We start from the raw sequence: 26,711 nt of genomic DNA on the forward strand, positions 1-26,711 counted from the left end.
CTCTCTCTCACACTCCCAATCTCTCTCTCTCACACTCCCAATCTCTCTCTCTCTCACTCCCAATCTCTCTCTCTCTCACACTCCCAATCTCTCTCCCTCGCACTCCCAATCTCTCGCTCTCTCACACTCCCAATCTCTCTCTCTCACACTCCCAATCTCTCTCTCTCACACTCCCAATCTCTCTCTCTCACACTCCCAATCTCCCTCTCTCTCACTCCCAATCTCTCTCTCTCTCACACTCCCAATCTCTCTCTCTCACACTCCCAATCTCTCTCTGTCTCACACTCCCAATCTCTCTCTCTCTCACACTCCCAATCTCTCTCTCTCTCACACTCCCAATCTCTCTCTCTCACACTCCCAATCTCTCTCTCTCTCACTCCCAGTCTCTCTCTCTCTCACTCCCAATCTCTCTCTCTCACACTCCCAGTCTCTCTCTCTCACTCCCAATCTCTCTCTCTCTCACACTACCAATCTCTCTCTCTCTCACTCCCAATCTCTCTCTCTCACACTCCCAGTCTCTCTCTCTCACTCCCAATCTCTCTCTCTCTCACACTCCCAATCTCTCTCTCTCTCACACTCCCAATCTCTCTCTCTCTCACACTCCCAATCTCTCTCTCTCTCACACTCCCAATCTCTCTCTCTCACACTCCCAGTCTCTCTCTCTCACTCCCAATCTCTCTCTCACTCCCAATCTCTCTCTCTCACACTCCCAATCTCTCTCTCTCTCACACTCCCAATCTCTCTCTCTCACACTCCCAATCTCTCTCTCTCACACACTCCCAATCTCTCTCTCACACTCCCAATCTCTCTCTCACACTCCCAGTCTCTCTCTCTCACACACTCCCAATCTCTCTCTCTCACTCCCAATCTCTCTCTCTCACACTCCCAATCTCTCTCTCTCACACACTCCCAATCTCTCTCTCTCACACACTCCCAATCTCTCTCTCTCTCACTCCAGTCTCTCTCTCTCTCACTCCCAATCTCTCTCTCTCACACTCCCAGTCTCTCTCTCTCACTCCCAATCTCTCTCTCTCTCACACTCCCAATCTCTCTCTCTCTCACTCCCAATCTCTCTCTCTCTCACACTCCCAATCTCTTTCTCACACTCCCAATCTCTCTCTCTCTCACACTCCCAATCTCTCTCTCTCTCACTCCCAATCTCTCTCTCTCACACTCCCAGTCTCTCTCTCTCACTCCCAATCTCTCTCTCAGTTCAGTTCAGTTCAGTTCAAATGCTTTATTGGCATGAAAGTTTACAGAGAACCATATTGCCAAAGCTTACATAGCAAAAAGGTACAGTTTTCCAACATTCTGTAGGTGTCAATCGATTTGACATTTGTTGGGTATATACAATATTACTTTTAAACAATATTAATTTTAAACAGTCTTTCTACTTCATTTGTTACGTTCAATATTAATTTTAAACAGTCTTACTTTTAAACAGTCCTCAGGTTGTGACATGTTGTTACATATTTAGCCCCAAGGTATGGTCTGTCTCCTTCTCCTAGGACTAATCTCAATTTTGACAGATCATCCAATTCCTTGAAATCTGGGGTTGTTTGGCTTAGCTTGTTGAATAATATGTTTCTTGATGTGTTGAATTTTTCGCATTTTAGGAGGAAATGCATTTCTGTTTCAACCTCGCCAGCCAGACATTGATCGCATATTCTATTCTCTCTAGGCTGCCAGGATTTCTTGTATCTGCCTTTTTCAATTTCCAGTTGGTGGTCGCTTAGTCTGTACCTGGTGAGGGTCTGTCTCTGTTTTGTGTCTCTGATGGTCGTGAGGTAGTCTGCCAGTTTATATTCTCTTTTTAGATCAGTGTAGGGAGCAGAGAGAGAGAGATTGGGAGCAAAACAGCGGCCGTGGGATCGGAGCCAGAACAGCGCAGGAAAACCCGGGAACAGAGAGAGAGAAACCGGGAACAGAGAGAGAGAACTCCAAAACAGGGAGAGAGAGAGAGCAGAGCCCGAGCAGCAACCGGAGCACGGAGCCTGAAGCCGGAGAAAGGCCCGAGGAACCGGGCCGAGCGAGGCACCGGAGAGAAGGAGAGCGAGCAGCAACAGGAGTCGACCCAGACCGGGAGAAGCGGCCCGAGCCAGTCAAAGAGGCGAGTGGAGAGGTAGGGGTGCCGGATCGGGTCGGGCCTGGAGAGCGAGCAAGCCCGGGGCCTGAAACCCGAGAAACTCCGGGGTCGGAGAAACTCGGACAAACACCGGGCCGGGACAGCACAGCCGAGCCGAGGGGCTGGGGCCAGGGCAGAAGCCCGGAGAGAGCGTTGGGAGCTGAGAGCGCGAAATTTGAACGAAGGGAAACGGCTGAAAGGAGAAAAGGAGCAAAGAGAGGTAACTGCACCTAGAGAGAGAGAGAGAGAGAGGAGAGGAAACACCAGCTGGAGAGAAAAAGCCGGAGAAATAAGTTTTACCTAACTCTACCTAAGTTTCATTTTAGTTAAAGTTAGTTCGGAAAAAGTTTAATTTTATTTAAATTTAGCTGGAAAAAAAAAAAAAAACCTGAAAAAAGAACAAACCCGCGAGGAAAAGGAACAGAAACCCGAGAGAAACGATAAACTACCCGAACCAAGAGCCTGTGAGAAAAAGAGAAAGATAAACCTTTAAGAGCAGCTATATCAAAGATGAACCCCTGAAAAACTCCCAATTTTGGACCTAAAAGTGGGCTAAGGTGGAACAAGACACAAAAAAGAGAGAAAAAAAAAAAGTTATCTATCTGAGACAAAAAACAAACGACTACAATGAGCAGGGAAATGATATATCCTGAGCAATGCACAAAAAATAAAGCAAAGGAAAAATACAAGTACACAACACTAAAAAATAACCCAGAAATCCTCTACGTGGACTATACCACACACAAAGGGACTAAGCTGAAGAACAACCTCATATTCTACACCGAATACGTCACCTCCTGGAAGGAGACTTTACAAAAACACTACACATACGTCTCCAGTGAAGGTATTGGCAGTGGAGGCAGACTGAAAATATGTAAAGATGGAAACCTAGATAAAGATGACCCCCTGCTAACCATAAGCTACTACAACAAAAATAGAAAGATCATGATACAGGGGAATGTGGAAAATCTGGACACCTTCGAAAAGGAATTCCCCCAGTTGAAAACTAAGACAGACACAAAGAGGACCAATGGACAGGAAGCAAAAGAGAATCGAACAGAGGATGAGGAGAGCCAAGTGGAGGAAGAAGAAGAGAGACCAGCAGAGGAAAACACCTCCCTGTACATCTCCACCCCCCCCACACCTCTCAACGAAAACAAAATGATGAAAGAGAATCTGGCCAAACTAGAACTTGATTTCAACGAATACAGAGAAACACTGGCCAAGAATCTGAAGGAGGAACTCAAACAGCTAAAAACGGAACACGAGTCCACCATCCACAAGCTGAGAAAGACCATAGAGGAGCAAAGAAATGAGACCAAAGAACTCCGTACTCAACTAAACAAAATGAAGGAGACCGTAGAAAGGCTCAGCAGGCAACACAAACCTCTTAAGGTCCAAAAACCTGAGGACACAAAAACAACACACACAAGGACACAGAACCCGCCGGATGCCACCCCACACGAAGACACACCGAAAGCCACAAACCCTGCTCCAACCAGCCCTCAGTCGAGTCATGCCCAGACTACTGATACCCAGTCCTCACACACAGGAACACAAAAACCGACAGATACCCCCCTAAACGAGGACACACCGAAAGCCCCAAACCCCGCTCCTGCCACACAACATATCCCAGAAACCCAGCCAACAACCAGCCACCAGGCGAGTCCTACCCAGACTACTGTTACCCAGTCTGAAAAACCAGCCCCTCAGGCGGTCCTGCTGACCGACTCCAACGGAAAGTTTCTGGACCCTCAGAGGCTGTTCCCAGACCATCAAGTCCTGAAAAAATGGTGCAGCAACACAGGCCAAGCAATGAAGATCCTGAACAAAGAATCCCTTGGAAGCCCCAAATGGATTGTGATCCACACAGGCACGAACGACCTACGCACCCTACAGGAAAACACGGCTTGGGCGGTGAGCAGGATGGCAGAAAAGGCCAGCAGGGAATTCCCCGAGGCGCGGATCGTGATCTCCACACTACTGCCCAGAAAGGACACCCCAGCCTATATAATCCACAACACCAACAGGGAGATCGACACGAGATGTTCTGTCCTCCCCAACGTCTCCCTGGCCCATCATCCAAACATCAACACAAGGGACCTCTATGACGAAATACATCTACTCAAACAGCGGATGTGGGTCTTCGCAAGAAACCTCATAAACACTGCCAAAAGACGCAGCCCTCCCACCCCCCCTACCATTGGGAGCCCAAACAGGACCACCAATGTCCCCCACCCCCCTTTACAAAACCGACAACAGAACCGTGCTTTTATACCTGACCCAAGACCCCCCTCTAGACCACAGACTGTAGACCAAGAACTGAGAAAGATCATGACGATGCTGAACAGCCTGATAGAAAGCCGGAGAAATTATTAATATTGTTATTTATCATTATCATTATTGTTATCTTATCAGTATTATTACTATTATTAGATAGATATATGTGCATGCCTCATGAAATTTATACTAAATCATCACTTAGCATTATAGAAAATAGTGTTTCCACACTCATCCCACAAAATAGGTCCATTTTATTTCGTTTTATTGAACTATATAAATGCGTTCTTTCCACATAAGCTGCTGGAATATCCAGGGCCTCCGCTCCTCAACTTTTGGGATGAAGAGTACAGACCCTGAATTCCTAAAAGCTATAAAAGACATTGATATAATTGTGTTAACAGAAACATGGTGCCAAAAGGACATGCCGACCCACTGTCCTCCAATGTACCATGAAATCATTGTGCCCTCAGTAAAGAACACTAAAACACGCAAGGGCAGAACCTCCGGGGGAATATTGGTGTGGTATAAGGGAGAACTGGACAAACACATCTCACCGGTAAAACAGGGGAAATCACACGTATGGCTAAAACTAGATAAAAATATAGGAATAGCAAAAAAAGATGTTTACTTATGTGCGATCTACATACCTCCAATAGATTCGCCATATTTCGAAGAGGAGTTATTTGATACTCTCCACATGGAAATCAGCCATTTCCAGGCCCAAGGAAAGGTGATAATATGTGGGGACCTAAATGCAAGGACTGGTTGTGAACCTGACTTCATAGACCCACAGGGAAACAACCATGTGTTTGGCCAGACCCCTTTAGATGTCACACCAGCCATCGCAAATCGGAACAACCTTGATCGTGAAATAAATAAAAGCGGTAGGGAGGTAGTGCAACTCTGCCGAGCCTTAGGCCTGTACATAGTTAATGGTAGGTTCAGAGGGGACTCCCTAGGGAGACTCACATACTCCTCAACTCTTGGGTCTAGTGTGGTGGACTATACAATCACTGACCTGGACCCCTGCGATATCAACGCATTCACTGTCAGGCAGCAATCCCCCCTCTCAGACCATAACCAAATAAATGTGTACCTTAAACTTTCTGCCCAAACTACAGACACAAAAAAAGAACACAGTAAGCTACATAAAATAAACCAGACATACAGATGGGCCCCAGACAGTGGAGATAAATTCATCACAGCACTAAATTCACCTGATCTCACAAGTAAAATTTCAAAATTTAAAGAAAATCTATATGAGATCACCAGAGATGGTGTAAACACGGCCATAGAGGATATAAATATGATCTTCCATGAGGCAGCTGTAAAAGCCGACCTCGTGAAACAGAAGAGGAAGCATCACAAAAGACAAAATAAAAATATGAAATGGTTTGACCACGAATGCAAAAATGCCAGAAAAGACCTGAGAAAAATATCAAACCAAAAGCATCGGCAACCAAACAACCCGGACCTACGTACTAGATACAACGAAACCCTCAAAAGATATAAACACACCATTAGGAACAAAACACAAAACTATACCCACAAAATACTCGAAGAAATTGAAAACTCCACCAATCCAAAACAATTCTGGGAAATGTGGAATAACCTGAGTACAACACAATTGCAAGCATTACCAATCCAAGATGGCGACATCTGGAGAACACATTTTGAAAACCTCTACAAAGACATCCCAAAAAACAAAACAAACACAAGTCAACATCAGGTCACAGAAAAACTCCACACATTAGAAGCAACAATTAAAGACAACCAAAACCCTCTAGACTCCCCAATCACACGGAAAGAACTGGCCACAAAAACAAAATCTCTCCACCTAAAGAAAGCCTGTGGCCCAGACAACATCAAAAATGAAATGCTAAAGTTCAGCAATATGGAGATGCAGGGTGCGATACTCAAACTATTCAACATCATATTACGCTCAGGCTGTTTTCCCGATATCTGGTGCCAAGGACTAATCTCCCCCATATATAAAAGTGGAAACAAATCAATATATAAAAGTGGAAACAAATCAGACCCAAATAACTACCGCGGCATCTGTGTCAACAGTTGTCTAGGGAAGTTATTCTGCAGTATTCTAAATAGTAGATTACTTGATTTTCTTAACAAACATAATATCCTCAGAAAAAACCAAATAGGCTTTCTTCCAAAACACCGCACCGCCGACCATATCTATACCCTTCACACCCTCATTGAAAAACATAAACACCAAACAAAAAATGGGAAAATATTCGCCTGTTTCATCGACTTCAAGAAAGCCTTTGACTCTATATGGCACGAAGGGCTCTATTATAAACTTCTTCAGTGTGGAATAGGGGGCAAAGTCTATGACCTTATTAAATCAATGTATCTGAAAAACAAATGCGGGGTCAAAATTGGAGACAAACGCACCGATTTCTTCACCCAGAGAAGAGGCGTCCGGCAGGGCTGCAATTTGAGCCCGACCCTGTTCAACATATACATAAATGAATTAGCAGACATGCTGGAGCAAAGCGAGTCACCAGGTCTCCGTCTCCTGGATGGAGAAGTGAAGTCCCTGTTCTATGCGGACGACCTGGTTCTGCTGTCTCCCACAGAACAGGGATTACAGCAACAACTAGACCTACTCGACAAATACTGCCAAAATTGGGCTCTAACAGTAAATCTAAAGAAAACCAACATCATGATTTTTCAGAAAAGACCCAGATGTCAGGAAAACAAATACCAGTTTACCCTCAGTGATACCACTATAGGACACACTATGAGCTACACCTACCTTGGTCTAACTATTACAGCATCAGGGAGCTTCAGCATAGCAGTGAATGCACTAAAAGAAAAAGCCCGAAGAGCCCTATATGCAATAAAAAGAAAATTCTACAACATCCAAATCCCAATCAAAATCTGGCTCAAAATTTTTGACAGCATAATCCTGCCCATTGCACTGTACGGTAGTGAAGTATGGGGCCCGCTAAATCACCAAAGCTACACTAAATGGGAAAAACACACAATAGAAGCCCTACATGCAGAATTCTGCCGAAGCATCCTTCGCACCCAAAGAAAAACGCCAACAAATGCATGCAGAGCCGAACTAGGCAGATACCCACTGATAATAAACATCCAAAAACGAGCACTAAACTTCCTAAATCACCTCAAATCTAGCTCCCCAGACACCCTTCATTTCAAAGCCTTTCAGACCCAAGAGCTAAACCCAGAAAAGAGTCCCCTGAGTCAGCTGCTACTGAAATTAAGTACTCAGCCGGACCCTGACCAGCCCCAGACCAACACAGCCGTCCAAACACCAATCCGAGTGAACCAAATCATTAAAAAATGCAAAGAAACCTACCTGGAACATTGGAACAAAATAACCGAAAGCCAAAGCAGATTAGAATGTTACCTCTCACACTCCCAATCTCTCTCTCTCTCACTCCCAATCTCTCTCTCTCTCACTCCCAATCTCTCTCTCTCTCACACTCCCAATCTCTCTCTCTCTCACACTCCCAATCTCTCTCTCTCTCACACTCCCAATCTCTCTCTCTCACACTCCCAATCTCTCTCTCTCACACTCCCAGTCTCTCTCTCTCACTCCCAATCTCTCTCTCACTCCCAATCTCTCTCTCTCACACTCCCAGTCTCTCTCTCACACTCCCAGTCTGTCTCTCTCACACACTCCCAATCTCTCTCTCTCACACTCCCAATCTCTCTCTCTCACACACTCCCAATCTCTCTCTCACACTCCCAATCTCTCTCTCACACTCCCAGTCTCTCTCTCTCACACACTCCCAATCTCTCTCTCTCTCACTCCCAATCTCTCTCTCTCACACTCCCAATCTCTCTCTCTCACACACTCCCAATCTCTCTCTCTCACACACTCCCAATCTCTCTCTCTCTCACTCCCAGTCTCTCTCTCTCTCACTCCCAATCTCTCTCTCTCACACTCCCAGTCTCTCTCTCTCACTCCCAATCTCTCTCTCTCTCACACTCCCAATCTCTCTCTCTCTCACTCCCAATCTCTCTCTCTCTCACTCCCAATCTCTCTCTCTCTCACACTCCCAATCTCTCTCTCACACTCCCAATCTCTCTCTCTCTCACACTCCCAATCTCTCTCTCTCTCACTCCCAGTCTCTCTCTCTCTCACTCCCAATCTCTCTCTCTCACACTCCCAGTCTCTCTCTCTCACTCCCAATCTCTCTCTCTCTCACTCCCAATCTCTCTCTCTCACACTCCCAATCTCTCTCTCTCACACTCCCAATCTCTCTCTCTCTCACACTCCCAATCTCTCTCTCACACTCCCAATCTCTCTCTCTCACACTCCCAATCTCTCTCTCTCACACTCCCAATCTCTCTCTCTCTCTCACTCCCAATCTCTCTCTCACACTCCCAATCTCTCTCTCACACTCCCAATCTCTCTCTCTCTCACACTCCCAATCTCTCTCTCTCACACTCCCAATCTCTCTCTCTCTCTCACACTCCCAATCTCTCTCTCTCACACTCCCAATCTCTCTCTCTCTCACACTCCCAATCTCTCTCTCTCTCACACTCCCAATCTCTCTCTCTCACACTCCCAATCTCTCTCTCTCTCACACTCCCAATCTCTCTTTCTCTCACACTCCCAATCTCTCTCTCACACTCCCAATCTCTCTCTCTCTCACACTCCCAATCTCTCTCTCTCACACACTCCCAATCTCTCTCTCTCTCACACTCCCAATCTCTCTCTCTCACACTCCCAATCTCTCTCTCTCTCACACTCCCAATCTCTCTCTCTCTCACACTCCCAATCTCTCTCTCTCACACTCCCAATCTCTCTCTCTCACACTCCCAATCTCTCTCTCTCTCACACTCCCAATCTCTCTCTCTCACACTCCCAATCTCTCTCTCTCTCACACTCCCAATCTCTCTCTCTCTCACACTCCCAATCTCTCTCTCTCACACTCCCAATCTCTCTCTCTCTCTCACTCCCAATCTCTCTCTCACTCCCAATCTCTCTCTCTCACACTCCCAATCTCTCTCTCTCTCACACTCCCAATCTCTCTCTCTCTCACACTCCCAATCTCTCTCTCTGTCACACTCCCAATCTCTCTCTCTCTCACACTCCCAATCTCTCTCTCTCACACTCCCAATCTCTCTCTCTCACACTCCCAATCTCTCTCTCTCACACTCCCAATCTATCTCTCTGTCACACTCCCAATCTCTCTCTCTCTCACACTCCCAATCTCTCTCTCTCACACTCCCAATCTCTCTCTCTCTCTCACTCCCAATCTCTCTCTCACTCCCAATCTCTCTCTCTCACACTCCCAATCACTCTCTCTCTCACACTCCCAATCTCTCTCTCTCTCACACTCCCAATCTCTCTCTCACACTCCCAATCTCTCTCTCTCTCTCATCCCAATCTCTCTCTCACTCCCAATCTCTCTCTCACACTCCCAGTCTCTCTCTCACACTCCCAGTCTCTCTCTCTCTCACACTCCCAATCTGCCTCTCTCACACACTCCCAATCTCTCTCTCTCACACACTCCCAATCTCTCTCTCTCTCACACCCCCAGTCTCTCTCTCTCACACTCCCAATCTCTCTCTCTCTCACACTCCCAATCTCTCTCTCTCACACTCCCAATCTCTCTCTCTCTCTCACTCCCAATCTCTCTCTCTCTCACACTCCCAATCTCTCTCTCTCTCTCACTCCCAATCTCTCTCTCTCTCCCTCCCAATCTCTCTCTCTCTCACTCCCAATCTCTCTCTCTCTCACACTCTCAATCTCTCTCTCTCACACTCCCAATCTCTCTCTCTCACACTCCCAATCTCTCACACTCTCAATCTCTCTCTCTCACACTCCCAATCTCTCTCTCTCTCACACTCCCAATCTCTCTCTCACACTCCCAGTCTCTCTCTCTCACACTCCAGTCTCTCTCTCTCACACTCCCAATCTCTCTCTCTCACACTCCCAATCTCTCTCTCTCACACTCCCAATCTCTCTCTCACACTCCCAATCTCTCTCTCCCTCACTCCCAAACTCTCTCTCACACTCCCAATCTGCCTCTCTCACACACTCCCAATCTCTCTCTCTCACACACTCCCAATCTCTCTCTCTCTCACACCCCCAGTCTCTCTCTCTCACACTCCCAATCTCTCTCTCTCTCACACTCCCAATCTCTCTCTCTCACACTCCCAATCTCTCTCTCTCACTCCCAATCTCTCTCTCTCTCACACTCCCAATCTCTCTCTCTCTCTCACTCCCAATCTCTCTCTCTCTCACTCCCAATCTCTCTCTCTCTCACTCCCAATCTCTCTCTCTCTCACACTCTCAATCTCTCTCTCTCACACTCCCAATCTCTCTCTCTCACACTCCCAATCTCTCACACTCTCAATCTCTCTCTCTCACACTCCCAATCTCTCTCTCTCTCACACTCCCAATCTCTCTCTCACACTCCCAGTCTCTCTCTCTCACACTCCCAGTCTCTCTCTCTCACACTCCCAGTCTCTCTCTCTCACACTCCCAATCTCTCTCTCTCACACTCCCAATCTCTCTCTCTCACACTCCCAATCTCTCTCTCTCACACTCCCAATCTCTCTCTCCCTCACTCCCAAACTCTCTCTCTCACACTCCCAATCTCTCTCTCTCTCACTCCCAATCTCTCTCTCTCACACTCCCAATCTCTCTCTCTCACACTCCCAATCTCTCTCTCTCTCACACTCCCAATCTCTCTCTCACACACTCCCAATCTCTCTCTCACACACTCCCAATCTCTCTCTCTCACACTCCCAATCTCTCTCTCTCACTCCCAATCTCTCTCTCTCTCTCACTCCCAATCTCTCTCTCTCTCACTCCCAATCTCTCTCTCTCACTCCCAATCTCTCTCTCTCACACTCCCAATCTCTCTCTCTCACACTCCCAATCTCTCTCTCTCACACTCCCAATCTCTCTCTCCCTCACTCCCAAACTCTCTCTCTCACACTCCCAATCTCTCTCTCTCTCACTCCCAATCTCTCTCTCTCACACTCCCAATCTCTCTCTCTCACACTCCCAATCTCTCTCTCTCTCACACTCCCAATCTCTCTCTCACACACTCCCAATCTCTCTCTCACACACTCCCAATCTCTCTCTCTCACACTCCCAATCTCTCTCTCTCACTCCCAATCTCTCTCTCTCTCTCACTCCCAATCTCTCTCTCTCTCACTCCCAATCTCTCTCTCTCACACTCCCAATCTCTCTCTCTCACACTCCCAATCTCTCTCTCTCACTCCCAATCTCTCTCTCTCTCTCACTCCCAATCTCTCTCTCACACTCCCAATCTCTCTCTCACACTCCCAATCTCTCTCTCTCTCACACTCCCAATCTCTCTCTCTCACACTCCCAATCTCTCTCTCTCTCACACACTCCCAATCTCTCTCTCTCTCACACTCCCAATCTCTCTCTCTCTCACACTCCAAATCTCTCTCTCTCACACTCCCAATCTCTCTCTCTCACACTCCCAATCTCTCTCTCTCTCACACTCCCAATCTCTCTCTCTCTCACTCCCAATCTCTCTCTCTCACACTCCCAATCTCTCTCTCTCTCACACTCCCAATCTCTCTCTCTCTCACACTCCCAATCTCTCTCTCTCACACTCCCAATCTCTCTCTCTCTCACACTCCCAATCTCTCTCTCTCTCACACTCCCAATCTCTCTCTCTCACACTCCCAATCTCTCTCTCTCTCACACTCCCAATCTCTCTTTCTCTCACACTCCCAATCTCTCTCTCACACTCCCAATCTCTCTCTCTCTCACACTCCCAATCTCTCTCTCTCTCACACTCCCAATCTCTCTCTCTCTCACACTCCCAATCTCTCTCTCACACTCCCAATCTCTCTCTCTCTCACACTCCCAATCTCTCTCTCTCTCACACTCCCAATCTCTCTCTCTCACACTCCCAATCTCTCTCTCTCTCACACTCCCAATCTCTCTCTCTCACACTCCCAATCTCTCTCTCTCACACTCCCAATCTCTCTCACACTCCCAATCTCTCTCTCTCTCACACTCCCAATCTCTCTCTCTCACACTCCCAATCTCTCTCTCTCTCTCACACTCCCAGTCTCTCTCTCTCACACTCCCAGTCTCTCTCTCTCTCACATTCCCAGTCTCTCTCTCACACATTCCCAGTCTCTCTCTCTCTCTCACACATTCCCCGTCTCTCTCTCTCTCTCTCTCTCACTCCCAGTCTCTCTCTCTCTCACTCCCAATCTCTCTCACACTCCCAGTCTCTCTCTCTCACACTCCCAATCTCTCTCTTTCTCTCTCACACTCCCAGTCTCTCTCTCTCTCACACACTCCGTCTCTCTCTCTCTCACACTCCCAGTCTCTCTCTCTCTTCCCCCCAATCTTTCTCTTCTCCCCCCAATCTCTCTCTCTTTCTCTTCTCCCCCCAGTCTCTCTCTCTCTCTCCGCCCCGGTCTCTCTCTCTCTCTCACTCCGTCTCTCTCTCCTTACCTCTCTCTCTCTCTCTCCTTCCCCCTCTCTCTCCTTCCCCCTCTGTCTCTCCTTCCCCCTCTCTCTCTCCTCCCCCCTCTCTCTCTCTCTCCTTCCCTCTCTCTCCTTCCCCCTCTCTTTCCCTCTCTCTCTCCTTCCTTCTCTCTCTCTCCTTCCCTCTCTCTCTCCTTCCCTCTCCTTCTCTCTCTCTCTCCTTCCCTCTCTCTCTTCCCCCCAGTCGCTCCCTCTCTCTCTTCCAACAACAACATGCCCTCAAAAAAGCCTCGGCATATATAAAAGGATCGTGGTGTCTGTCTGTCTGTCTGTCCGGGGCATCACTCAAAAGTTATAGAGCGTACCTGCACATATGTTCATATCAAAAGAAAGCTTATGATTAGGGGAGTCTCATAGGCGTATTTACTTTTTGGTCAGACAAAAATTGTTCGGTCAGTATACAAAAAACGTTCAAAAATCCGCTCATTAGCGGTTGGCCAATCATATGGGGGAATCCGCTCATTAGCATTGAGTGACGTGAAGGTTGACCAATCCTACGGGGGGAGTGTGTTGCGTCACGGGGGGCATTTCATGGTGTGTGTGGGCGGGGTCTAATCATTCAAACTGCCGTTAGTGCCTCACAAAATGGCGGCCACCCCTCTTCACCCGCAAAATCTCCCTCCGGCTCTCACCTTTTAGCTGGGGAGAGGCTGCTTTAAATTAGACTCTTCATCTCTTTTGTTTTTCTTTTCTCCGGCGGGAAAACAGACAACCACGCGGCCCAAGAGACAGCGAGTGGGGGAGCAGTGGCGGCGGGCTGCAGCGGGAGCTGAGCTCGGGTGAGCGGCGGCGGGCCGCAGCGGGAGCGGGCCACAGTGGGAGCTGAGCTCCGGTGAGCGGTGGCATGCCGCAGCGGCAGCTGAGCTCTGGTGAGCGGCGGCGGGCCGCAGCAGCAGCTGAGCTCGGGTAAGTCGGGCCGGACCAAAGGCGCTACGCCGTGCGCGGGGGCTGCGCTTCAGCAGATCGGGAGCTCATCAGGGGGGTTTTGCCACGGCTGAGCTCCGGTGAGCGGCGGCGGGCCACAGCAGCAGCTGAGCTTGGGTAAGTCGGGCCGGGCCTAAGGCGCTACGCTGCGCGCGGGGGCTGCGCTTCACTGGAGTGGGAGCTCATCAGGGGGGTTTTGCAACGGGTGTTTTTGCTGTCTCTCTCTCCTTCCCTCTCTCTCTCTTTCCCTCTCTCTCTCTCTCCTTCCCTCTCTCTCTCTCTCTCCTTCCCTCTCTGTCTCTCTCTCTCCTTCCCTCTGTCTCTCAGTTCAGTTCAGTTCAAATGCTTTATTGGCATGAAAGTTTACAGAGAACCATATTGCCAAAGCTTCCCCTTCCTTCTGTCTCTCTCTCTCCATCCCTCTGTCTCTCTCTCCTTCCCTCTCTCTCCTTCCCTCTCTCTCTCTCTCTCCTTCCCTCTCTCTCTCACTCCTTCCCTCTCTCTCTCACTCCTTCCCTCTCTCTCTCTCTCTCTCCTTCCCTCTCTCTCTCTCTCCTTCCCTCTCTCTCTCTCCTTCCCTCTCTCTCTCTCCTTCCCCCTCTCTCTCCTTCCCCCCTCTCTCTCTCTCTCCATCCCTCTCTCTCTCTCTCCTCCCCCTCTCTCTCTCTCTCTCTCCTTCCCCCCCCTCTCTCCTTCCCCCTCTCTCTCTCTCTCTCCTTCCCCCTCTCTCTCTCCTTCCCCCTCTCTCTCTCCTTCCCCTCGGTCTCTCCTTCCCCTCGCTCTCTCTCTCCTTCCCCTCTCTCTCTCTCCTTCCCCCTCTCTCTCTCTCTCTCTCTCCTTCCCCCCTCTCTCTCTCTCTCCTTCCCCTCTCTCTCTCTCTCCTTCCCCTCTCTCTCTCTCCTTCCCCTATCTCTCTCTCTCTCCTTCCCCATCTCTCTCTCTCTCCTTCCCCTATCTCTCTCTCTCTCCTTCCCCTATCTCTCTCTCTCTCCTTCCCCTATCTCTCTCTCTCTCCTTCCCCTATCTCTCTCTCTCTCCTTCCCCTTTCTCTCTCTCTCTCCTTCCCCCTCTCTTTCTCTCTCTCCTTCCCACTCTCTCTCTCTCCTTCCCACTCTCTCTCTCCTTCCCACTCTCTCTCTCTCCTTCCCCCACACAGACAGACAACGGACAGACTCCTTGATATATATAGATAAAAATTATTTCTACTTTTTTCATAACAACATGCCCTCAAAAAACCCTCGGCACCGCCGGGCACGCCGAACCCCTCGATTAGATTCCAGTTTGTAACTCACTCCTGGTATCTGTTATTCTATATATAAACCCCCCGAACCCCTCGATTAGATTCCAGCCTGCAACTCACTCCCGGGTATCAGTTATTCTGTAAATAAACCCCCCGAACCCCCCGATTAGATTCCAGCCTGTAACTCACTCCCGGGTATCTGTTATTCTATATGTAAACCCCCTGAACCCCCCGATTAGATTCCAGTCTGTAACTCACTCCTGGTATCTGTGATTCTATATATAAACCACCCGAAGCCCTCGATTAGATTCCAGTCTGTAACTCACTCCCGGGTATCTGTGATTCTATATATAAACCCCCCGAACCCCTCGATTAGATTCCAGTCTGTAACTCACTCCTGGTATCTGTTATTCTATATGTAAACCCCCTGAACCCCCCGATTAGATTCCAGTCTGTAACTCACTCCTGGTATCTGTGATTCTATATATAAACCCCCCGAACCCCTCGATTAGATTCCAGTCTGTAACTCACTCCTGGTATCTGTTATTCTATATGTAAACCCCCCAAACCCCTCGATTAGATTCCAGCCTGTAACTCACTCCTGGTATCTGTGATTCTATATATAAACCCCCCAAACCCCTCGATTAGATTCCAGCCTGTAACTCACGCCCGGGTATCTTTTATTCTATATATAATCCCCCGAACCCCTCGATTAGATTCCGGTTTGTAACTCACTCCCGGGTATCTGTTATTCTATATATAACCCCCCCCGCCCCCCCGAACCCCTCGATTAGATTCCAGCCTGTAACTCACTCCCGGGTATCTGTTATTCTATATATAAACCCCCCGAACCCCTCGATTAGATTCCAGTCTGTAACTCACTCCAGGTATCTGTTAATCTGGAGCAGAGTGGAGTCTTGGGTAAAAATAAGCAGAGTGCGTCTGGAAGTGACAAAGAGAGTAACAACGGTAACAAGGCATCAGCGACTAAGGTGACATCAGGGAAAAATAGAAACAAGTCAAAGCTAAAGTCACTATATCTGAATGTGCAAAGCATTCGCAACAAAATTAATGGCGCAGATAGAAATTAACAGGTTTGACCTAATAGCCATAATGGAGACGTGGTTGCAAAGTGGCCAAGGTTGGGAACTAAATATTGCAGGATACTTATCTTTTGGAAGAGATAGGCAAAATGGAAAAGGAGGAGGGGTAGCCCTGATAATAAAGGATGGGATAAAGACAGTAGAGAGAAAGGATCTTAGCTCTGAAAATCAAGAAGTAGAATCAGTTTGGGTAGAGCCAAGAAACAGCAAGGGGCAGCAAACATTGGTGGGAGTTGTTTATAGGCCCCCAAACTGTACTTGTAATGTACGGCAGAGTATAAATCAGGAAATTAGAGATGCATGTACCAAGGGTAATACAGTGATCATGAGGGACTTTAATCTACATATTGACTGGGCAAACCAAATTTGCAGTAATAGTGTAGAGGACGATTTCATGGAATGTATGCAAGATAGCTTTCTAGATCAGTATGTTAAAGAACCAACTAGGGAACAGGCTATTTAAGATCTAGTATTGTGCAATTAGAAAGGATTAATTAATAACCTTGTAGTAAAGGGGCCTTTAGGGAAGAGTGACCATAATATGATAGAATTTTATATTCAGTTTGAAAGTGATTTAGTTAAATCAGAAACTAGGGTCTTAAATCTAAACAAAGCAAACTATGTAGGTTTGAGGGGCGAGTTGGCTGTGGTAGATTGGGAAACTACATTGAAAGGTATGATGGTAGACAAGCAATGGCTAGCATTTAAGGAATTAATACATAATTTACAACAAATATACATTCCTTTAAGGCACAAAAAACCCCACAGGAAAAGTGATCCAACCATGGCTAACAAGAGAAGTTAAAGATAATATTAGATCAAAGGAAGCAGCTTATAATGCTGCCAAAAAGAGTAGTAAGCCTGAGGATTGGGAGGATTTTAGAATTCAGCAATGCAGGACCAAGAAATTGATGAAGAAAGGGAAAATAGAATATGAGAGTAAACTAGCGAGAGACATAAAAACAGACTGTAAAAGCTTCTATAGGTATGTAAAAAGGAAAAGATTAGCGAAAATAAATGTGGGTCCCAATAGGCTGAGACAGGAGAAATTAAAATGGGGAATAAGGAAATGGCAGAGAAATTAAACAAATACTTTGTGTCTGTCTTCACGGAAGAAGACGCAAAAACCTTCCCAGAAATAGTGGAGAACCAAGGGTCTTGCGTGAATGAGGAACTGAAAGATATTAGTATTAGTAAAAAAAATAGTACTGGAGAAATTAATGGGACTGAAAGCCAATAAATCCCCTGGACCGATAGCCTACATCCTAGGGTTTTGAAAGAGGTGGCTATAGAGATAGTGGCTGCATCGGTTGTCATTTTCCAAAATTCCATAGATTCTGGAATGGTTCCCACGGATTGGAAGGTAGCAAATGTAACCCCACTATTTAAGGAAGGAGGGAAAGAGGAAACGGGGAATTACAGACCAGTTAACCTGACATCAGGAGTAGGGAAAATGTTAGAATCTAGTATTAAGGACATGGTAACAGGGCACTTAGAAAATAATAATAGGATTGGGCAGAGTCAACATGGATTTATGAAAGGGAAATCATGTTTGACAAATCTGTTCGAGTTTTTTGAGGTTGTAATTAACAGAATAGTTAAGGGGGAACCAGTGGATGTGGTGTATTTGGATTTTCAGAAGGCATTCGATAAGGTGCCACACAAGAGGTTATTAAACAAAATTAGGGCTCATGGGATTGGGGGTAATATACTAGCATGGATTGAGGATTGGTTAACGGACAGAAAACAGAGAGTAAGAATATACGGGTAATTTTTCAGGTGGGCAGGCTGTAGCTAGTGGGGTACCGCAAGGATCAGTGCTTGGGCCTCAGCTATTCACAATCTACATCAATGATTTGGATGAGGGGACCGAGTGTAATATATCCAAGTTTGCTGATGATACAAAGTTGGGTGGGAATGTAAGTTGTGAGGAGGATGTAAGGAGGATTCAAGGGGATACAGACAGGCTAAGTGAGTGGGCAAGAACATGGCAAATGGAATATAATGTGGAGAAAGGTGAAGTTATCCACTTTGGTAGGAAAAATAGCAAAACAGTGTATTTTTTAAATGGTGAGAGATTGGGAAATGTTGGTGTTCAGAGGGACCTGGGTGTCCTTGTACACGAATCACTGAAAGTTAACATGCAGGTACAGCAAGCAATCAGGAAAGCAAATGGTATGTTGGCCTTTATTACAAGAGGATTTGAGTATCAGAGTAAAGACGTCTTACTGCAATTACATAGGGCCCTGGTGAGACCACACCTGGAGTATTGTGCACAGTTTTGGTCTCCTTACCTAAGGAAGGATATACTTGCCATAGAGGGAGAGCAACCAAGGTTCACCAGACTGATTCCTGGGATGGGGGGATTGTCCTTTGAGGAGAGATTGAGTAGACTAGCCCTATATTCTCTAGAGTTTAGAAGAATGAGAGGTGATCTCATTGAAACATACAAAATTCTTAAGAGCTTGACAGGGTAGATGCAGGGAGGATGTTTCCCCTGGGTAGTGAGTCTAGAATCAGGGGCCACAGTCTCAGAATAAGAGGTCGGCCATTTAGGTGAGGAGAAATTTCTTCACTCAGAGGGTGGTGAATCTTTGGAATTCTCTACCCCAGAGGGCTGTGGAGGCTCAGTCATTGAGTATATTCAAGACAGAGAGCAATAGATTTTTGGATATTAAGGGAATTAAGGGATATGGGGAAAGTGCAGGAAAGTGGAGATGAGATAGAAGATCAGCCATGATCTTATTGAATGGCAGAGCAGGTTCAAGGGGCCGAATGGCCAACTCCTGCTCCTATTTCTTACGGTCTTATTTCCCCCACCCCTGCTCTCACTGGTGTGCAGGTTCCACACTCCCCACTCAGCCAGTGGCTATTCATGGTGCGTGAGCCTTGGCAATGACTGCTGGCAGGTCTATTCAACTGTGTGGGGCATCACCCCAGCCAAGCCCCGTCACTCTATCCACACCTGCACGCGCCTTCTAGCAGCCGGTGTCGGTGCAGTGGGAACACTGAGCTGGTCTTGCCCACCTCACCCCCCCCACACCCCATCCAAGGGGAGCTTGTGTCAGCTGTGGTTCAGTGGGTAGCACTCAGAAGGTCGTGGGTTCGAGTCCCACTCCAGAGACTCGAGCCCATAATCCAGGCCGACACTCGCAGTGCCAGTACCGAGGGAGTGCTGCACTGTCAGAGGTGCCGTCTTTCGGGTGAGATGTTAAACCGAGGCCCCGTCTGAACTCTCAGGTGTTCGTTTTATTCATTCACAGGATGTGGCTGTCGCTGGCATGGCCAGCATTTATCGCCTATCCCTAATTGGGGCTGGGCCATTTCAGGGGGCAGTTAAGAGTCAACCACATTGCTGTGGGTCTGGAGTCACATATAGGCCAGACCAGGGAAGGACGGCAGATTTCTGGGTACAATCCTAAAGGGGGATGAACAGAGAGACCTGGGGATATATGTGCACAAATCGTTGAAGGTGTCAGGGCAGGTAGAGAAAACGGTTAAAAAAGCATACGGGATCCTGGGCTTCATAAATAGAGGCAGAGAGTACAGAAACAAGGAAGTTATGATGAATCTTCATAAAACACTGGTTCGGCCTCAACTGGAGTATTGTGTCCAATTCTGGGCACCGCACTTTAGGAAGGATGTGAAGGCCTTAGAGAGGGTGCAGAAAAGATTTACGGGAATGATTCCAGGGATTGAGGGACTTCAGTTACGTGGACAGACTGGAGAAGCTGGGGTTGTTCTCCTTGGAGCAGAGAAGGTTAAGAGGAGATTTGACAGAGGTGTTCAAAATCACGAGGGGTCTGGACAGAGTAGATGGAGAGAAACTGTTCCCATTGGCGGAAGGGTCGAGAACCAGAGGACACAGATTTAAGGTGATTGGCAGAAGAACCAAAGGCGACATGAGGAAAAACCTTTTTACGCAGCGAGTGGTTAAGATCTGGAATTCACTGCCTGAAAGGGTGGTGGAGGCAGAGTCAATCACGGCTTTCAAATGGGATTTGGATAAATACCTGAAGGAAGAAAAGTTGCAGGGCTAAGGGGGAGTGGGACTAGCTGAAGAGCTCTTGCAGAGAGCCGGCACGGGCTCGACGGGCCAAATGGCCTCCTTCCGTGCTGTAACCATTCTATGATTCCCTTCCCTAAAGGACATTAGTGAACCAGATGGGTTTTTCCTACAATTTGCTAGTTACATGGTCACCATTACTGATACTAGCTTTTTATTCCAGATTTATTTAATTAACTGAATTTCAATTCCTCAGCTGCCGTGGTGGGATTTGAACTTGGGTCTCTGGATCATTAGTCCAGTAATCACTGTGCCACCGTACCCATGCGTAGACGCAAAAGATCCCACGGCCATGAATGACAGATAAACAAGAAAGTTCTTCCCGGTGTCCTGGAGTCAGTATTTATCCCTTAACCAACATCACTAAAGCAGATTATCTGGTCATTGTCACATTGCTGTTTGTGGGATCTTGCCATGCAGAAACCCGCTGCCACGTTTCCTACATTACAAAGCGACCACACTTCAAAAAGAGTTCATTGGCGGCAAAGTGCTTTGGGATGTCCTGAGGTGGTGAAAGGCGCTGGAGAAATGCAAGACTTTTTCTGCTAACCCGGCCCAGACCCGGGAGTGGAGCTGGTGACCCACAGGGGTAAGGTGCGGCAGGAAACACATTACCGTTGATGACTTCTTGCCGCTTGACTTCACTTTTCTTCAGCCTGAGGAGGTTTTCGGAGCTGATGAGTTGGCGCCAGCTTGGCGGGTCAGCCTCCAGCTCCGAAACGCGCGGCCAATTGTCCTCAGACTGGGGAGGCAGAAAGGACTGCTGGGAATCTGGACCTCCACTTCCTCCGGGCTCGACGCTGCAAGGGGAAGGAAAGCAGAGTGTGAGACAGAGAGAGACAAAGAGACAAGGACAGAGCGAGAGAGAGCACGAGACAGACGGAGAGCGAGAGAGACGGAGAGCGAGAGGGAGAGGGAGAGCGAGAGAGAGTGAGCGAGAGCGAGGGAGAGCGAACAAGAGGGAGAGCGAGAGCGAGCGAGCGAGGGAGAGCGAGAGCGAGGGAGAGCGAGAGCGAGAGCGAGAGCGAGAGAGCGAGAGCGAGAGCGTGAGAGTGAGAGAGCTGAGAGAGAGCGAGAGAGCAGAGCTGAGCGAGCGAGGGAGACGGGGAGAGAGAGAGGAGAGGAGTGAGAGGAGAGGGAGGGCGAGAGAGAGCGAGAGGCGAGAGCGAGAGCTAGTGAGAGCGAGAGCGAGAGAGCGAGAGAGACGGAGAACGAGGAGACGAGAGCGAGGGAGAGGGAGGGCGAGGGAGAGGGCGAGCGAGAGAGGGCGAGCGAGAGAGAGGGAGAGCGAGAGAGAGGGAGAGCGAGAGAGAGGGAGAGCGAGACAGACGGAGAGCGAGACAGACGGAGAGCGAGACAGACGGAGAGCGAGACAGACGGAGAGCGAGACAGACGGAGAGCGAGACAGAGAGCGAGACAGACAGAGCAAGAGAGAGAGCGAGACAGACGGAGAGCGAGAGAGAGCGAGAAAGACGGGGAGCGAGAGAGACGGAGAGCGAGAGAGAGAGCGAGACAGACGGAGAGCGAGAGAGAGAGCGAGACAGATGGAGAGCGAGAGAGAGAGCAAGACAGTCGGAGAGAGAGAGCGAGAGAGACGGAGAGCGACGGTGAGCGAGAGAGACGGAGAGCGACGGAGAGCGAGAGCGGCGGAGAGCGAGAGAGGCGGAGAGCGAGAGAGGCGGAGAGCGAGAGAGGCGGAGAGCGAGACAGGCGGAGAGCGAGAGAGGCGGAGAGCGAGAGAGGCGGAGAGCGAGACAGGCGGAGAGCGAGACAGGCGGAGAGCGAGACAGACGGAGAGCGAGACAGACAGAGAGCGAGACAGACGGAGAGCGAGACAGACGGAGAGCGAGACAGACGGAGAGCGAGAGAGAGAGAGCGAGACAGACGGAGAGCGAGAGACAGAAAGTGAGACAGACGGAGAGCGAGAGAGAGACTGGAGAAGCTGGGGTTGTTCTCCTTAGAGCAGAGAAGGTTAAGGGAAGATTTAATAGAGATGTTGAAAATCATGAAGGGTTTTGATAAGAGTAGATAGGGAGAAACTGTTTCCATTGGCAGGAGGGTCAGTAACCAGAGGACACAGATTGAAGATAATTGGCAAAAAAGCCATGGCGGAGATGAGAATTATTTTATGCAGTGAGTTATGATGATCTGCCTGAAAGGGTGCCTTCTGGTTGAAATGATTGAACGATTTATCCTGGTTACCTGCTCTCCTTAATAACCGAGTGACTGGCTGGGCCACTTCAGTGGGCATACAGGAGAGTAGGGTGGCAGTTCCGACTGGGCAGGGGTGGCAGGTGAAGCAGTTGGGTTAGTATCAGGGAATCTTGCATGGCAGGAGGAGGCCAATCAAGCCCATCGTGCCTGTGCGGGCTCTCTGAACAAGCCATCCAATGAGTCCCATACCCTGTGCTCCTTCCCCGACGTCCTGTTAATATTTCCTCTGGCCTTGGAGGGGGAGCAGCGGAGAGTCTCCAGAATGATACCAGGGGCTCAAAGGGTTAAATCACGAGGACAGGCTGCACGGACTGGGCTTGTAGACCCTCGAGCTTAGAAGATTAAGGGGCGATCTAATCGTGGTATTTAAAACGTTAAAAGTATTCGATCGTGTAGAGAGAGAGAAACTATTTCCTCTGGTGGGGTGAGTCCAGAACAAGGGGGGCATCACCTTAAACTTAGAGCCAGGCCGTTCAGGGGTGATGTCAGGAAGCACTTCTTCACACAAAGGGCAGTGGAAATCTGGAACTCTCCCCCCCAAAAAAGCTGTCGAGGCTGGGGGTCAATTGAAATTTTCAAAAGTGAGATTGATAGATTTTTGTTAGACAAGGGTATTAAGGGTTACGGAACCAAGGCGGGTAGATGGGGTTAAGATACAGATCAGCCACGATCTCATTGATTGGTGGAGAGGCTGGAGGGGTTGAATGGCCTCCTGCTGTTTCTATGCTTCCTTTTCAAGTATTTATCAGATTCCCCTTTTGAAAGTTACCATTGAATCTGCTTCCACCGCCCTGTTCAGGCAGCGCATTCCAGATCACAACAACGCACTGCGTAAAAAACAATTCTCCACGTCCCCCCCTCTGGTTCTTGTTTCAACAACCAGCCCGCAGATTTCATGCTTGACTATTTTATCGATGTCGGCCCAAAAAATGGCCAGCTGTATTGAATTCGATTTCAGAGCTTGATTTGATCTGATGGTACAAAAACCGTGACCAGCACACCAGACTCCTGCACTCTCTGAAGTAATTTAATCTGTCCTAGACACTTTCATCGCTCCACCGTTGGCGGCCGTGCCTTCAGCCGCCTGGGCACCCGAGCTCTGGAATTCCCTCCCTAAACCTCTCCGCCTCTCTCTCCTCCTTTAAGACGCTCCTTAAAACCTGCCTCTTTGACCAAGCTTTTGGCCATCTGCCTTAATATCGTCTTATGTGACTCGGTGTCAAATTTTTGGCTGATTTAAGTTCCTGTGAAGCGCCTTGGGACGTTTTACTACGTTAAAGGCGCTGTATAAAGGCACATTTTTGTTGTTGCATACACTACCAGACTTTATTTCAGTGATGGGGGAAGAGAGGCTGCAAGCGGGAGAGAGGAGAAAGGGAAAGGATATCACACAGGGAACGGAAGCTTAGAAAAAACAACAGATTGAGGAATGAGCTATCACAACAAACTCACGTCCCCAAACACCACATCAAATATTAATAATACCCAGAGAAGAAAAACAAAATGAGACTGTTGAATGTCCATGGGACAGGCTCCATCCGGCAGGGAGCAGCAATCTGTTAGGATCAGTATATCCAGAACACAGCGACATTCAGGAGCAAAGAGAAAGCCTTCAACGTAACAACAATTAGATCATCCTCAACCCCACCGACCCTCAACCCCACCGACCCTCAACCCCACGCCGACACTCAACCCCACCCCGACCCTCAACCCCACCGACCCTCAACCCTACCGACCCTCAACCCCACAGCCGACACTCAACCCACCCCGACCTCAACCCACCGACCCTCAACCCCACCGACCCTCAACCCTACCGACCCTCAACCCCACGCCGACACTCAACCCCACCCGACCCTCAACCCACCGACCCTCAACCCCACCGACCCTCAACCCTACCGACCCTCAACCCCACGACCCTCAACCCCACCCCGACCCTCAACCCCACCGACCCTCAACCCTACCGACTCTCAACCCCACCGACCCTCAACCCCACCGACCCTCAACCCCACCGACCCTCAACCCTACCGACCCTCAACCACACGACCCTCAACCCCACCGACCCTCAACCCTACCGACCCTCAACCCCACGACCCTCAACCCCACCGACCCCTCAACCCCACCGACCCTCAACCCTACCGACCCTCAACCCCACGCCGACACTCAACCCCACCCCGACCCTCAACCCCACCGACCCTCAACCCTACCGACCCTCAACCCCCACGCCGACACTCAACCCCCACCCCGACCCTCAACCCCACCGACCCTCAACCCCACCGACCCTCAACCCCACCCCGACCCTCAACCCCACCCCGACCCTCAACCCCACTGACCTACCCCGAGACCCTCAACCCCACCGACCCTCAATCCCACCGACCCACAACCCCACCGACCCACCCTATCCTCAACCCCACCGACCCTCAACCCCACCGACCCTCAACCCCACCCGACCCTCAACCCCACCCCGACCCTCAACCCCACCCCGACCCTCAACCCCACCCCGACCCTCAACCCCACCGACCCTCAACCCCACCCGACCCTTAACCCCACCCGACCCTTAACCCCACCCCGAACCACCCCGATCCTCAACCCCACCGAACAACCCTATCCTCCACCCAACCGACCCTCAACCCCACCGACCCTCAACCCCACCCTATCCTCAACCCCACCCGACCCCTCAACCCCACCGACCCTCAACCCCACCGGCCCACAACCCCACCGACCCACAACCCCACCGACCCGCAACCCCACCGACCCACCCCGACCCTCAACCCCACCGACCTTCAACCCCACCCCGACCCTCAACACCACCCCGACCCACCCCGACCCTCAACCCCACCGACCCACCTATCCTCAACCCCACCGACCCTCAACCCCGACCCTCAACCCCACCGACCCAACCCCACCCTCAACCCCACCCACCCACCTTCTCCCCAATCCCCGAACCCCACCCACCACACCAGTGCCCATACCCAGCCCCACCTCGCAGTCAGAGGCTGCGCTGATTGGATGGTGCTCTGAGTGAGATTGGGGAGCCCTTGCTCTCGGCCCCGGGGATGGTGCCGTGGTGGAGGACGCTCTCCCGCTACACCAGCGGCTCCCCGCTCCCCGAAGCGAGGAAAGGTTGGCACGTACTTTCGGCTCTGCAGGTCGGTGGCCTTGGCGGCTGCCTGGATGTCCACGTCACTCCTGGAGCGTGGCTGCTTGCCCTTTGTCGATCCCTTGTTAGAGCGACGCCGCTCGCTGTAGGTGCGCAGGCTTTCCGAGCGGCCGAGCTTCCCCGGCAGTCTTTGCAGGTGGCGGGAAAAGGGAAAAGAACCCGTCACCCCTGGCTCACACACAGAGGGAGAGAGGGAGGGGGGCACAGAGGGCATCACACACAGAGGGAGAGGGGGAGAGAGGCACAGAGGGCATCACACACAGAGGGAGAGGGGGAGAGAGGCACAGAGGGCATCACACACAGAGGGAGAGAGGGGGAGAGAGGCACAGAGGGCATCACACACAGAGGGAGAGGGGGAGAGAGAGCACAGAGGGCATCACACACAGAGGGAGAGGGGAGAGAGCACAGAGGGCATCACACACAGAGGGAGAGGGGGAGAGAGGCACAGAGGGCATCACACACAGAGGGAGAGGGGGAGAGGGGGGCACAGAGGCATCACACACTGAGGGAGAGAGGGGAGCACAGAGGGCATCACACACAGAGAGGGAGAGAGGGGCACAGAGGGCATCACACACTGAGGGCGAGGGGGGAGAGAGGGCACAGAGGGCATCACAGGGGGAGAGGGGGGGCACAGAGGGCATCACACACTGAGGGAGAGAGGGGGCACAGAGGGCATCACACACAGAGGGAGTGGGGGGAGAGAGGGCATCACACACTGAGGGAGAGAGGGAGGCACAGAGGGCATCACACACAGAGGGAGTGGGGGAGAGGGGGGCACAGAGGGCATCACACACAGAGGGAGAGGGGGCACAGAGGGCATCACACACTGAGGGAGAGGGGAGAGAGAGGGGGCACAGAGGGCATCACACACTGAGGGAGAGAGGGAACCACACACTGAGAGGGGGGGAGAGGAGGAGAGAGGGCACAGAGGGCATCGCACACTGAGGGGGGAGAGGGGCACAGAGGGCATCACACAGGGAGAGAGGGCACAGAGGGCATCACACACAGAGGGGGGAGAGGGCACAGAGGGCATCACACACTGAGGGAGAGAGGGCACAGAGGGCATCACACACAGAGGGAGAGAGGGCACAGAGGGCATCACAACACA

The 26,711-nt window shown here is 49.9% G+C and overlaps 1 protein-coding gene across 1 annotated transcript in view; it reads right to left on the reverse strand.

Annotated features, from left to right (window-relative positions):
- Window positions 1-26,711, reverse strand: part of LOC147109754 (uncharacterized) — a 135,038-nt gene that overhangs the window by 67,818 nt on the left and 40,509 nt on the right. The window contains exon 7 of the mRNA XM_086002364.1: window positions 20,676-21,032. Coding sequence (XP_085858490.1) covers window positions 20,676-21,032 — 357 coding nt within the window. The remainder of the gene's footprint in view (window positions 1-20,675; window positions 21,033-26,711) is intronic.

The sequence above is a fragment of the Somniosus microcephalus genome, chromosome 12 (assembly GCF_052327205.1).
Source record: "Somniosus microcephalus isolate GS21.2 chromosome 12, FLI_Smic_1.0, whole genome shotgun sequence".
Classification (NCBI taxonomy): domain Eukaryota; kingdom Metazoa; phylum Chordata; class Chondrichthyes; order Squaliformes; family Somniosidae; genus Somniosus; species Somniosus microcephalus.